General features: G+C 45.5%; 1 protein-coding gene across 8 annotated transcripts in view; it reads right to left on the bottom strand.

Annotated features, from left to right (window-relative positions):
* Positions 1–14,788, bottom strand: part of nav2a (neuron navigator 2a) — a 197,221-nt gene that overhangs the window by 41,965 nt on the left and 140,468 nt on the right. For all 8 annotated transcript variants that reach the window (XM_079339368.1, XM_079339363.1, XM_079339364.1 and 5 more), the window contains 5 exons: positions 10,813–12,040; positions 9,276–9,385; positions 9,094–9,202; positions 6,811–7,224; positions 1,065–1,187 (listed from right to left, as the gene is read on the bottom strand). In XM_079339368.1, coding sequence (XP_079195494.1) covers positions 1,065–1,187; positions 6,811–7,224; positions 9,094–9,202; positions 9,276–9,385; positions 10,813–12,040 — 1,984 coding nt within the window. The remainder of the gene's footprint in view (positions 1–1,064; positions 1,188–6,810; positions 7,225–9,093; positions 9,203–9,275; positions 9,386–10,812; positions 12,041–14,788) is intronic.

Genomic DNA, 14,788 nt, shown 5'->3' with positions numbered 1-14,788 from the left:
AGTTTCCCCCCCAGATGTGTCCACAGTTGGATGATAGCTGAGTATAAATAAGTTTAAACTCTCATTGTGGTTGTGTTTTGGAGCCAGGCTTTTGTTACGGCTTGTTTGTCCTTCACTTATTGTTCCAACCACCTCCATCCTTTCTGCAGTCCATCTTTATTAAAAGCATATTCCCTCCACCTCTGTCTCTCCTCCCACCCCCAACATGTCTCTCTGCTCAGGGTCCACACACGGCCCTCATCCATTTCTGTCTGTCAATTAGACGGGAACCAAATCCCTCTCCATCACTGTGACAGGACAAAGAGTGCACAGAACGACACGCTGAGCCCAAGGCCTCCTCACACTGCCTGCGTGTGTCAGACTGAAGGGCTCTGACATTTAGGGAGCAGCGGGTTCATCAGCAGCCGTGTGGGCTGTTTCGCACAAAGCTCAGTGACATCACACTCCCACCGTGGAACAAGTCAGAGCAGAATCTGTGCAAGGCATTCTGGGAAAGAGGGCGATAAATCTTCTTTTATTAATGAAAGCACAGAGCAAGAGACGGCCTCCCTCCGAGGCTTGCTTCTAATATTTTGACACACGTTTTAAGGGGATGTTACACTTTTCAGTTTGTGCCTCAAGATAACGTTTCCCCTCCGTCAGCACTGTAAAAACATCCAAGACGAGAACTTTCACTGTCATCGCAACAAGCAGTGCAATCGAGGCCGATGCAGCCCGCTGGTGACTCAACAGTGATTCGACTTCCAGGACATGACACGGCACAAAAACAAAGAACGGCGGGGTCAATGTGAGCACCATGTGCTCAACCGCGGCTCGCTGTTGGTGCACTGAAACTGCATCTCCAAGTGAATGCAACCTATAACCTATAGCCTCTGTATAAAACAGAGTTAAATAACATGCATGTAGGATGATATGGCAACTTGATGCAAAATGAAAAAGCTGCAGATAAAATTCAATCTGAGAGCTGAACAGACGCAGACGAGGAAAGTTGAGGAGAAGGTTTCTTCAAAACTCCTTCGCAGATACTTTAAAACACGTTTTCCTTTAAGCTGCTTCGGACCTACCTGTCAGCATCTCCCTGTCCTGACGACGTGTTCCGATGGAGCGTCTCTCTGACGGCGGCCATGCTGTCGGGGAGGCGGTTCAGGCGCCGCGTGTACAGTCCCAACCCTCCGTCAGTCAAGTAGCTGCAAAACACAAACAAAGCACGTTAGGCAGAGAAAGGCACAATTAAAGGGCTCAGAGAAAGGACACTGTTCCTCCTCATAGTGCTGCTCTTTGTCTCGTACAGAGCAGGAGGGGGGGGGCAACACAATCATGGAGTTTTCCGGTTGAAGCGAAGCGCTCGTCAATCAGGGTCAAACGGAGGAGAAACACACACACACACACACAGAGAGAGAGAGAGAGACTGAACCGAGACGCTGAAGACTCGTTTCTCTCGTGTGGTCAGCGGTGAACAACAGCAGACTGTATCAAACACTGGCAGCTCAGTGTACACAGCGTCACAAATAAAGTCCAGCATTTATGTAATGATTGATTGGCTGGCTGAGCATTCATTCAAAGACGCTCTGCAGGCCGTTCATCCCCGGTTCATCATGGAAAATGAAATTCTCTTGATTTATTGGCGGTGGGAGGCTGACTGTTACCGTCTGCAGCTGATGCTGATACTTACACAAACATTCCCATTCAAACTAAAACAACACCGACTAATTCCCCAAATATTTACCCGTGGAGGAGATTCCTAATGGAGCTAAATATTGACTCATTTAGCCCAGATGTAACTTAATGAAACGCCCCGCTGAGTCGAAGCGGTTTGAGACGGTGAATGGTGTCTGTGTGGGACACTGATGATTCTGTGCGAGTAGAAAAATAAGCCCGACCACTAAAACACTCTGTGTGTTATCTCTGCGCAGATCTCAGGGAGAGAGGGAACCTAATATACACAAACACACACACACACACACACACACACACACACACACAGCGACATGTATATACAGTATACACACAGTACAGTGTGTCCTAAAGACAGAGCTCCTTTGTGCAACCTGCGCTCCAACGGAATCAGCGTCTGAGCGGCAGGACGGGAACTTAACGGGTGACCAGGAGGGAGCGAACTCACAGCTGCATCTGTGACACTGAAGCAGTATAAAGATGCAATAGATGTTTCAGTCAACATCACACCTTAGTGATATGTGATTCTGACGTCACAGCAACAGAAGAGTTTTTTCAAGTCTTTTTATCTCCTTTTTATTTTTTACATCTTGTTTTATTTTACTGTGTATTCCTGAGTCTTTCTTGTTATTGAATGGCCGTGCAGAACAGTCTTTACATTTCACTGCCCATCTGTGCGAGTATGTGACAAATACAAATCTTGAGCTTGCTTATAGCTCAGTCTCGTCCTGACAAAGTGACCGGACTCTGGAGCAGCTAGATGTTTTATTATGTGATCTTATGTTAGCCACGCCAATCAGTCAGATTTATCCCCCAAACTGGATGTGAGGTTTATTTGAGGTCATTTTGTGGACTGTATAAACTAAAAACAATGAGCTACCAGAAGCTTAAAAAAAAACTTGTTGAAGCGAAATGAGGGGAAGTGCAGCTGTAGGTGACACATGATTGTAGCCTTCAACTTTTTCTAATCAATACTTTGAAGCACTACAAAGACCTTGGCTCTCCTCTGAGGGCAGCAGACTGCTGACCATCACTGTGACTCCACTTCGATTTGGATTTTTGTCACAGTGGACCAAAGAGCTGAAACAAACTTCAGGAAGAAGAGGACATGCATGTGGTATTTTTTTAACAAACTTGAAATCCTGAGGAAAACTTCAAGATGCTCAGCGACATGGACCTGAGACATTATACAGTTTTAAGACACGGCATCATGATTCATGGTTTGTTACATTTAAGAGTCACGCTGAAAGTTTGATTTTATTCTCAAATTGATAACAAGAGCAAGACGTTCTCCCCACATCTCTACTTTTCTTTCCTTCCAAAACAGAAAATAAGATAATCTTAAACCAACATGGTGTCAAGCATTTGAGTTTGCCTCTTTGTCTTTTACTGACTATGTTGTCGATCATGTGTTCTGTACCATTCCTTCTGCTTTATCAACAGAGTGGAGGTCTTACAGATACTCACCCATGTTGTGGTAATAACACAATCAATCAGACGATGACAACACTGGGTCCCCTCCTTGATATCAGATTTGTCATGTGAAGCACTTTTTCTCGAATAACAAGGAGAGACAATGAAAGTGGATGAAAAATGCTTCAATCCTCTTCTGACAGAAGAAACACTCAGAGGGGGGTCTGCTGTCCCTTTTTTTGGTAAGCATCCATCATCCCACATCAAAGTCACCTTGACGATGACCACGATCTCACCCATGCACACACACACACACATTACACGTCACACTAATAAGTAACAGAGCCTCCCTGTCCTCCTGTTCCTGTTAACCTGTAACCTCCTGCAGCAGCAGCAGCAGCACAAACGTGTCCAAACAAGACACTTTATAGGCTGAAACCGAGTCGCCAGCTGCACTTTATACAGCCGTGCAACCAACAGAAGCTAAACTTCTTGAGTAAATGAAACTACAGAAATATTTGTTTTGTGAAGAGTGCATGCGCTGTGGTGCTGACGGGAGGAAATTCTCATAATGTCACGCTCTGGGGGAAAAAACCCCCAAAACAAACAGTTGCAAATAAGAGATTTCTAAAAGAGTGTGACGTACCTTTCTGCCTCAAACATGGTCACACTGTGAGTCCAAAGCAAAACAAACAGCAGGTGAGGGTTCCTGTTGATAACAATCTCCAACGCAAAGTGTCCTTTTTCAGTGGTCTGTTATCAGGCCTGAAGCTGAGAGTGAGATCTGCTGTTTGGTTAATAATATCGGCAGCTGTGAGTGTGTTGGATCATGGTGATATCAGGACATGTGTGCGTGTGTGTGTGTCCATGTGTGTGCTGCTCTGTCGGAGCTGTGTGTTGGTATGCAGCCTCTCTTCTCGGCACCACATGCTTTCCCCTCCTGGCTGGAGGTTGGGTCTGTTTAGGAGAGGTGGAGGAGGGAACGGGGGAGGGCAGAGGGGGGAGGGGGGGGCAGAGGGGGCAACATACCCCCGAGCCGAGGAGGGTCCCGGTCTCTGAGGGAACAGGGAAGCTGAGAGAGGTAAAAACTGAAGTGGGGGGTTGTAGATTTGAGAAACTGATGCAGATACTGAATGTGGTGTCATCAATCATGTTGTCTGAGTTTCAGGGCTAAAAGGAGACTAAATAAATTAACTATCAAGGCGGATTAATGCTGATCTGGTTATCTTGTTAGAGGGCCTATAAATTAAGCTGCAGATATTTTTTTCCTTCATATATTATTGATATTTTAGTGATTTTTTGGATAATCGGTTAATGAGTTAATTAAGAAACGTCAGATCTTTTTGGAAGATGTGAGTTAAAGGTGAAGTGTTGGCATGGCTGCTTTGTTGGAGAAGAAATAAAAAGGTGTAGAGAAAAAGCTGGAGGTACAAACACTCAGGGAGGTGAAAGGTGGGGAATATTTTTCTGCTCCATTTAGGATCAGTTTTTCTGTTTCTGTTGACAAGATAAAAAAATGTCCTTTTTCCAGACCCGGACAGGCAGCAGGGCAATTTACAGAGTTTCAAAGAAACAACGAGCAGCCACACACACAAATCCCCCCAAAATACACGATTACAAATTAAAAGACAAAAGTAACTAATTTAAACAGCTAATGATATTCACGATTATCCACAAACACATCAGGCAGAACATCTGCAGCCAGATGTGTCACTTAACATCCTCTGAAAAGCATCCAATGAGAGCAGCTCGTCAGGTCTCAGCTCTTTATTTAATTTGTTCCAAGTAAAGGGAGCAGCAAACTTACTGTGCAAAATGTCAAAAATATATTTCACACAGTCGCTAAGTTGTCTTTATATACTGTCCTGGATCAGTCAAGAGAACCGCAGTCATAATGCATGCATGCTAGTCTCTCTCTATATGACTCAATAAGGTCATCAATGATTAAAAACACTCTCCTTATGGACGTTTGAATGACTTAAGGAGACTGTATCTTTTTTGCCTCTGAAAAATTGTTCCAATTTGCTGCCTGCACTTTTTCACTGCTGCAGGATCATCCAACATTAGACTGCATTAACGTCCGCTCTGCTTAGGTAATAGAAAATATGTCAGAGATCTGGTAACCTGGATGAATGATCCAAAACTGTCTGCATGTCTCGACACCATTAGAGGCACAATGTTTCACTGGGGATCTCCTCTTTACACTGCTGCCACTTCACCCGAGTGTGGGAGAAGCAGCGAGTGGGTGCTAACAGGATTGTGATGGAGCTAACCGCTACACAGCCTGAGGGTCAAGAGAGGGGGGGAGCCATCCATCTGTGTCTGTTTAGAATATGTCACCGATTGTGGAAGGCATTTTACACAAAGACGTCCAGAAATGTTGGACTCCATTACTGATCAACTTATCAATGAAGGAGAAATGATACATCTTCAAACACAGCACATACAATCTATCGATTATTTATTATCAAGCCTGCAGTGATAATAACCCTAGACCGAATGCGTCTCAAATGTTTCATGTCCTGTTGTCTGGACCTTTAGAGAGTAAAGAACCACTATCAGGGTCTTTTTAAGGGGGAGATCTTCCAGACCAGAACTACATTTGTACCCTGATCTTGTCTAACCTTGCCTTTGCCTTTTTCTTAGTTTAAGCCGGCCAGGCTGTCTGGATGTCTTCAAGCGAGTCAGAGTTTCTTCTCACCTGTTTAATCACTCGCCTGTCCAGGTGTGCCTGTGGCTCGGCCTTTTGTCTGCTCAGACGGATTCAGACATATCAAGTACTTCAAGAGCACTTTGCTCCCTGGACTGCTGCAGCTGCCTGAGGGCTGCTGAATCACTTCAAATCCACGGAGCCCACAGGAAGTCATTCCCACTCAAGCTTTTAAGAGACGTGGGTTTCTTATCGCCTTCCTTAGATGAGCTCATAGGTTTCTTTTTTTTTTTCTTCTTTTTTTTTGGAGATTTGCATTCATTAGAACTTGAACAATCCCTGAAGCAGAGCCTGGTGTCTCTGGCTTTGCGATGCCATCATCTGAGGGCGAGTAGGCGCCTTTTAGAACTTCATCTGATAATAACGATGAGCATAGAGGTTTAAATTGCACAGTGTGACAGCCAAGGTATGCATGGGGGCCTGTTTCAACACGGACAGTGGCTTTAAGGTAGCAAATAAACAGGTTATCAGTGTATCAGCATTACTGTGCACGCACACACACACACACAAACACACACACACACACACAGAGGCAGGATACTGTGGGATCTGAGCTGTGCAGAATAGATCTGACTTACAACACTGAGGCTTGACTGTTGGATGTTATCTGACAGAGAAGAGGGCACACTACTGCCCTCTTCTGGTGAGCATTGGAAATAACTTACAGGCCATCTATGAGCCATATACATAACAGGAACACATTACTGTGCGCACACGCACACACACACACACACACACACACACACACACACACACACACACACACACACACACACACACACACACACACACACACACACACACACACGCACACACACACACACACACACACACACACACACACACACACACACACACACACACACACACACAGGAACTTTATTTATTTATTTTTATACTTCTCAATGCAACCAAAACTCTGTTCGAGTAGTTTGTCCTGTTAATCCATACTTTCAATTACTAAAAATCTGTTTGCCAGATTAAAAAGCATCCTGAGTAAAAAATCTTCTTACCCGCTGGTGACATCATCAGTGCGGGTTGCGTTCTTGCTCAGCACGTCTCCGTCGCTCATGTATCCTGTGACCTCCATGGAGATGCTGTCCAGGTCCATGTCGTCTCCTGCTCTGTCTCCGAGGTCCACGCTGCAGAGGGCTCCTCCCCGGCCAGCCAGCTGCCGTCTGAGATGCCCGGGGTACAGGTAGCGCCCTGTCTGCCCGCCAGCCGCCCGCCCTCCGTAACTGTTTGCCATAGAGGGGGCATCGCCCGCCTGCAGACGAGGGCTGGACTGGCCCAGTCGCCATGACGACAGTGAGGGGCGGGTAGAAGTGAGGCTGAGGATGCTCCGACCCCCTGCGCTGTTATTGCTGCCTCCTCCGCTGCTGTTGACGTCTGTAGTGACGTTGCCATCAAACGTGGTTTCCAAGGTGCTGAGCAGGCAGAGAAGGAGGTTAACAACTGCTGTAGTTACATGTTGGATTGTCTTTCTTTAAAGGTTGTAATTCTTCACAATTGCAGAGAAAAGAAAAGGTCGGCAACCACGGTCAGAAAACAACTCAACGAGAAATCCCTCAGTGCTGTCATGGAATCATTTCAGTGCTGCATTGGATGGTTTTAAGCTCATTTTCATCACATGTATGTTAACTTCCCTTCAGGGCTGGTTGTCAATAAAGTTAACTAAAGAAATATATTCTAGTTTGAAATATTATTATATTTAAACCCTGAGGTTTCTGTTTCGTGACGCCCTGCTGGCAGGGATTTCACTGCATGCATAACAGGCAGCTTAATCAACCAGCAGATTCTATGCAGCAGCCAATATTATTATATCCAGTGACTGTCAGTATTGGATCATTTTATCGTACATGTGTGGGCTGATGTTACTCAATTTATTCACCAGTCAAATTATAGCAGTTCTCTTCCACCAGCAGAGGGCGCTGTGTGGAGAACAATGAGCATTATGACTTTGGTCGCTAACACTAACAGTGATTACTTTCCAGTGGAGTGGCCATCCTATCTTCACCATGCTGTTTATCTTAAAGTGTTTGGTTACTCCATTAGAGGGAGCGACACAATAAATGTGTCGATCTAACAAATATATCCCTGATACATCAGTAACAGATTATTTTCTCTCCCCAATATTGATAATGGTATCAACCCCTTGTTCTACTGAACTTTTTATTCGCCTGATACTGAGCTCAAACAAAACTATTACTTAACATTTGAGTCAGTAAAATGGACTCTCGCCTATAACTATGCACTCTTGTTTTGGCTTCTCCCTCTGTTCATAGCCTTTCTTTCTTTATATCTCTGATAGATATCTCAGTTCTACTTTTATCAGCCTGAAAGTGTAGACTCAAAACTACAACCCAGATAAATAAACGTGTTCTCCAATAGTTGTTTAACAGTGTCTCATAATGGAGTTCATAAATATAGATCACAATTAAAAACAGAAGGATTGCTTCATGGGTCGAGGCCAGCCCTCCCCTGGGGCACACGCAGGTATGAAGTGAAGAGCTCCTTTGTTAGCGTCCATAACAACAAAAAAAAAGGACATATTCACTTCACAAAAGAGGGAAAACTTAATCCAGACAGCCGGGTCAGCACTGAGACGTGAGGTCGGACCAGAGGTCGAGATTCTGAGGGAAGGGACGGAGATGAAAGCTTATCTGAATCCAAGCCAACGTGAAGGACATGGCCTGTGATCAAAGTGAAACACGCCTGAAAAGAAGGTAATACCTGTGAGTCTGAGACACAGTCTGCTGACCAGGAGGCAGTTCAGCTGCTGACACAAATCCCAAAAACATTTGGCCTGATTTAGCCTGTTTACCGCTCAGGCAGCTTTTGGAAGGCGCTACACTTTGATGATCCCCAAACAGTGGAGTTTTGTTTGCCACTGCAGCTCGTTTTATAAACGTCTTTATGAACAATGCTGGATTGACACGGTGAAAATGAAACCTTTCACCCACTTCTCTAATGCTTTCACTTTTATCATCCTTAATAAACTCCTCTTTACATCTCTTTCCCTTCACTAAGCATTTAGAAAACAAGCAGCATGCACAGTTTGTATTGATGATTCGAGTTTACATACACCACCTTAAATATCTTCTCTCTCAGTGCATGTGTATCTCACCTGAGATAAGATTTCATTTTTCTACATGTTAAAAAGTTTAAAATGAAATGAATCACAGTATCTAAATGTAGGTAAGGACAGTAAAGAGTTAAAACTGTAATCTTCTTCAGAAAACAGAGCAGAAAGGGTTAAAGCCGCTGTCACAAGATTTCAGGTATTCAACTCTTACCTGTGTGAGACCTGAGTTCCTCGCAAGCTGGACATGGTTTCCTCCAGGTTCTGCCGCAGGTCAGCGATGTTTTTGACCGTGCGTAGCCGCCTCGTCTCCGGGTCCTCCCCTGCGTAAAGAAACACGCTTAGCAATGAACGGTAACACACATCTCTAACCGAGGTCTGTGAGGGATCTCCCACCTGATAGGTCCTCGATGGAGAGCTGGCCGCTCTTGGTGAAGGAGACGTCCCCTCCTATTCCTCCGGAGCCGGTCTCTGTGTTCGCCGTTCCCTCGCCATCAGTTTGGGATCTGAGAAAACAAATTATGCAAGGGATCAAAGAGGGGGGCATATCATCGATTCTGAATTATTGTGCATTTAGCGGAGGCCTAATATTCAGCAAATTGTCACGAAAGAGGGATAAACCTGATTAAAGTTAAATCTGCTGTGTGAAGTCTTGTGACTGGTGGGGGGTCCTGAAATGAACGCATGCTAAGCCCCAAATGCCAGTGACGCTTGTCTTTGAAGAATCAAATCAATAGAGCACCGCCGCTGCCCCGACCAGTGCATGTTGAGACGATGACGTCTGAAAGCCTGATCTCAGACTTTAGCCCTGCTGGCTACTGTGCACCCTCTCTGTGAGCCAGTCTGAGCCAATGAGCACCTCGTACACTACGGCGAACATCGAAAACATTTCTAAATTCTGATTTGCTAATAACAATTAAAAATGAAGATTATTTTCATGCATTCACAACTTTTGTGTCTGTTTTACTGTTAACTGTGTGTCGTATTATATCCAGTCCTCTGCAGGAGTCAGAAAAAAGTTTGAACATTAAATACATGTCAAACATACTGTCCCTGACAGGTGGAGGTGCTGTAATCCTGCTGCTAATGCTACCTGACAGGTATACAGCGAAAAGATGGGGGGTGTTTAGAGAGGTGGGGTCAGCTGGCTCCAGGTCAGGATGTATAGAGGGAGAGAGGGCAGCAGCACAGGAAGCGTCAGCGGGCTAATGAGGTTCTGCTAGAAAGGCCTCAGAGAACGATGGGGGACCTCCTTCCTTATCACACTGGGAGCAGGACAAAGGTCAGAGGCACACGACATCCGCTCACATTTTTGCACAGATGTATCTACAACTTACCAACTTTTAAAGAATGAAATGTCATAAATGTGAAAACTATAAAAAGATATTTTGCAAATGTTGAATCGTGGACAAAAAGAGAAAATCCCGCTGAAACAGTTCTTCATGGAGTGTCTCCTAATTTAGGACTGAAAAAAGTGAATTCAGATATTACAACATCCAAATTACACTAATGATTATCCGGCATTTAATTTGGCTTAGAGTATCCTTAAAGACAGAATAAATTAGAAAAGATTCAGTTCCTTTCATTTTTGTTGGAGAACTTGTCATGCATCATTTTCTGAATTTGGTTGATATTAGTTTACAGCATCTGTAACACTGACACAGGGGTTTTTAATTATTCTGAGGAGGCGGTTGTAGAAAGGTGGAGCTATGGTAAACGATGAACCAACCAGTGTGATAACAGATCAACAAGCCCTCCTTCCTAAACAGATTCTGTAAACTGATCGTGGAGCAGAACGAGCAGAAAACATCAGATCTTGTTTTCGCTACTTTCCCTGGATTTCACTCCTAGCCTAAACCTCTTTTTCATTGCCATAAACCCCGCAGCCTACATTACCCACAATGCCACAAACATGAATTATAAGCGGTGTCACCTGTACATGAAAGGTGCGACGGTGGCCGTGTTGGGGTGGCTGTGGTGCTGTTGAGTCTGAGGTAGCTGCACGCTGACAGTGTTGCTGGCTGTGCTCTGTGTAGTGCCTCCTCCCGCCACCGTGGCGGCGCTGCTTTTTCCCTCGGTGGAGGCCAGGCTGGAAGTGGAGCTGGAGTGTCTGCTGTCTCTGTCTCTGTCCAGGGGGCTGCGGTGCATGGCTAGACCCCCTACTAGCCGCATGCTCCGAGGCCTCTCCCCCGCCTCCTTCACTGAGGAAGCTTTTCCTCCGACTCCTTTACTTCCTGGCTTTGGTATTCCGCTGTGTGCAGGGGTGGAACTCTCCTTTTTGGCCACTTTACCTCCCTTGGGAATGAAGCTGGTGATTTTAGAGGTCCTTTTGCTTGAACTGTCTGTGTCTGCAGCTACAGGTGCTGCTTCCTCTTTAGGCTCCTCCCCCCTGAGCTCTGTCCTGTCAGGGACTGAGACACGTTTCCCCACCTCCTTCCCCTTCTCCTTGTCCTTCCCTCTGTCCTTTTCTTTCTCCGTGCCTTTGGCGGAGCTCTTCTTGGCAGTTAAAGCTCTGCTGAAAGTGCGCTGGGCAATGCCCCTCAGGGCGATTTTGGGGCTGCTGGCGGTTGTGGCGACAGTCATACCTGCCGAGGGAGCCGACCCGTGAGCCGTCCCATTACTGGCACCGTTGGTCCCCGGCCGTACGTTGCCGTCGTCATCCTCCAGGGGGTCGGTGTTGGAGCCTGTCTCAGCTCTCGCCACCTGCCCCACACTGAGCTGCCTGGCTGGGGCAGCGGTATCAGTCTGAGCCCCGACCCCATTGGAAGAGCTGGAAGATTTGGAGCCTCCTTTGCTGTTAAAGAGCTTTAGTTTCTCCAGCATGGACTTCTGAGCGACAACCTTCGGAGGAGCGTCACTTGCTGGTGCGGCCTTACCGGAGGACTCCTTCTCCTGCTTCACTGACTGCATGGCAGACGAGGAGGTGCTGGTGGGAGGAGAGGAGGCGTTCTTGGAGCTCATGGATTTGCTCCTCCAGGGCTTGCTGTTGCTGTTGGGCTGGGGGATGGCTGTGGAAGAGGAGGAGGACGACGATGAGGATGGGGGAGGACTCAGGGCGGAGGTAGCGGCTGGGATGCTGGTGGAGGAGCTGACGGTCAGTGCGGACGACAGAGCATGCTCAGTCATCACCGAAGGCTGTGAAGTCAAGCCCTCTGAGGAATCTGCAAACAGGGAAAAGACAACTTATTAAACAAGAAGACAGGAAGGTAGAGACGAGGAGGAAGAGTGGAATACGAGGACAGGAGAGAAGAACAGGAAGAGTCTTCTCTGACCCCACACAAAGTGGCCTTATAAGGGCCTGGAGGTGGTCTGTGTGGATCGAGCCAAACGTGCCACCACTTCTCTCTGGGCTCGCCACCAGAACTGTTATAAAGCCCAACACACTAACAATGAGAGGAGCCCATCACTGACTGTTTATAAAAACAATGAGGAGCAAGCTCAAGTGCTTTCAAGTCTTGCCAAGCAGGCCGAGCTGAGGAGCTCTTATAAGGCCTGGACTTATATGGACCTCTTCTGGTCAGTGTCCCTCTGCTTCACAAACAATCACCCTCTGCTCATATGAACTCTCTTTAACATTAGATTCAAGCAAGAGATACATGTGCATTTTGTGCTGCTGATAGAGAGAGAGAGTAGAGCATCTGAACATGCTCCCATAAATCCCTGATATGATGAGTTTATCACCCAAACAGAAATGACCTCCAACAAGTAAATCAGCAAGCATCTCAACAAGCAGACTTACCAAGAGCTGGAGGAGCAAGAAAAGAGCTGAACTCCCTGCTGCAGCTCTCACTGTCAAAGACTATCCTGAGCTTTGTCATTGTACTCCCACCAGCACAGAGTACAGACCAGTAACATTTAAATATTCAAAAACACCAACGGCCACTCAGAGAGAGAGAGAGAGAGAGAGAGAGAGAGAGAGAGAGAGAGAGAGAGAGAGAGAGAGAGAGAGAGAGTGGAAATAACCATAACAGATCCGTTGCAACCTAGCGCTCTGACTTCACTTCATACACACAAAGACTGATATTTATTCCCAGTCACTGCTGCGCCTTTTCATAAGACTGTGGAAACATTAGACCCGTGGGAGTTAAGGTTGTTAATACAGTGCCAAAAAACTCCTCATCTAAACAATACCTTTTTTGTTAATTCATGAGACTTCAAAGTCTGAGTCACTTCTTTGATGCACCGGGACAGATCTCTGCCCTACAAATCAACCTTATTAACCAATAGAAGTAAATCTGATTTTCTTTCATGGATTTAGTTTTTCCTTTCTTTTATACATTTCTTATCTGTTTTGTTTTGTTGCACTGGATTAAACTGTTATCAAACCCCTCAGGTGATAATACAGTGGAAGTGGAAATGAACTTGGCAATAGAAAAGGATTCTGATTCTGATCGGACAGCTGAAGAGAGAGAGGAAATATTGGGAGGATTAAGAGTGGTGGATGATATTCGGCGGAGGGTCAAGGTTAGGAAAGATGTCATATATTAACGTGTTAGGTCCTCCAGTGATCCCACAATAACCACATAACTCTCACCATGTTCATGTTTTCTCTCATTTATGCTGATGATAAATTCACATTATTTAATCAGTCTCATTAAGTCATCTTCTGTATATTAATCTCTCAGCCCGCTTGTTTACCCCGCTCTCACCGGCTCTCCACATTATTTCACTTTTACGGCACCTTTCATGCCCTAATTGGATATAGGCCCTCGCTCGCCGCCTTTCCACTCTACCCCTGTTTAGCATTTAGCGAGCGCAGCCAGAGACAATGCAGCCATTAGGAAGTGATTAGAGCTCAATTAGCCGTGCTAGCAGTTAGCAATCAGGAAAGTGGGTCAGGTTGCTCATAGCTGGCTTCCAATTGTAGGCAGCTGAATGAGGGGGGACCTGCTGTGATTCTGGAGCAAGCAGGGAGAATAAGAGGGGGACTTGCACTGCAGGTTAGGGATGAGTGAAGCTTTGATGTGGGCTAGCAGGACAGACTGTGCTGTGCTAACCGTGAATGGGGTCAGCTTGGATTTTAGGGTCAGAAAGGAACAGAAGTAGAAATGCAGGACATGGAGAGGCCCCGGACACTGGGGGAGCTGGTTCTAGTCATGACTGGACCCAGTGACCGGGGCTGACACGCTCCAGTTGGGTTGCCATGGGTGAGGGAAAGTGGTCAATCTTCAACGTGTTGGGTCAGAAGTGATACTGGAGTGATTCGGACTCAAAAACCCCAAAACAAGCATGCCTAACAAACTTACAAAAACACATGAGGCACTGACTTCAACCAAATGCAAAAGTCAGATTAAAGTTTGCCATACGGTGTGGGTGGATGGAGTCCAAGTTGTTCGAGGATGTTGATTATTAACTAATAATAGACACCTGAAAAAAAGTTACATTTTGCTCGCACATCATTACCTTACTGATCAAAGTGCAAAAAGTATTTATGAGCTCAGCAGACTCTAGTTATCTCCCGTTTCCAATTTTTGTATAATATTATTTATGAAAAAAGTCGTAACAAGATTTTCATTGTATTAAAATAAGATTTAGATTGCAAACTATATACAAAAATAAATAAATGGCCTTTAATATCTTTTGGGATTGCAAGAGACATTTTTATGAAATGAAAAAAAACAGGCTTTAATGAAATCATCGAAGGCGAACCTGTTCCTTGTTCTTTTTACACATTATCCATTGGCACACATACAGTAAACTCTGCCTTCACACATGCAACACATCCTGCACTACTGTGTACGTGTCAGGAGTGTTATGCATGTGTGAAAATACAATTTGCAAAGTTGCCACAACTATACCACTGTCACATGGATACAACCCGGCAACAGATGAATTTAACCAGACATTATCACTTTGGATTCAGCTGTCCTGAATCTGGCAGCATTTTGAGAAAACAGCTCTTAATTAAG

The sequence above is a fragment of the Symphodus melops genome, assembly GCF_947650265.1.
Source record: "Symphodus melops genome assembly, chromosome: 3".
Classification (NCBI taxonomy): domain Eukaryota; kingdom Metazoa; phylum Chordata; class Actinopteri; order Labriformes; family Labridae; genus Symphodus; species Symphodus melops.
Note: the sequence above shows the minus strand (reverse complement) of the source record. Positions and strands in the feature narration are given on the sequence as shown.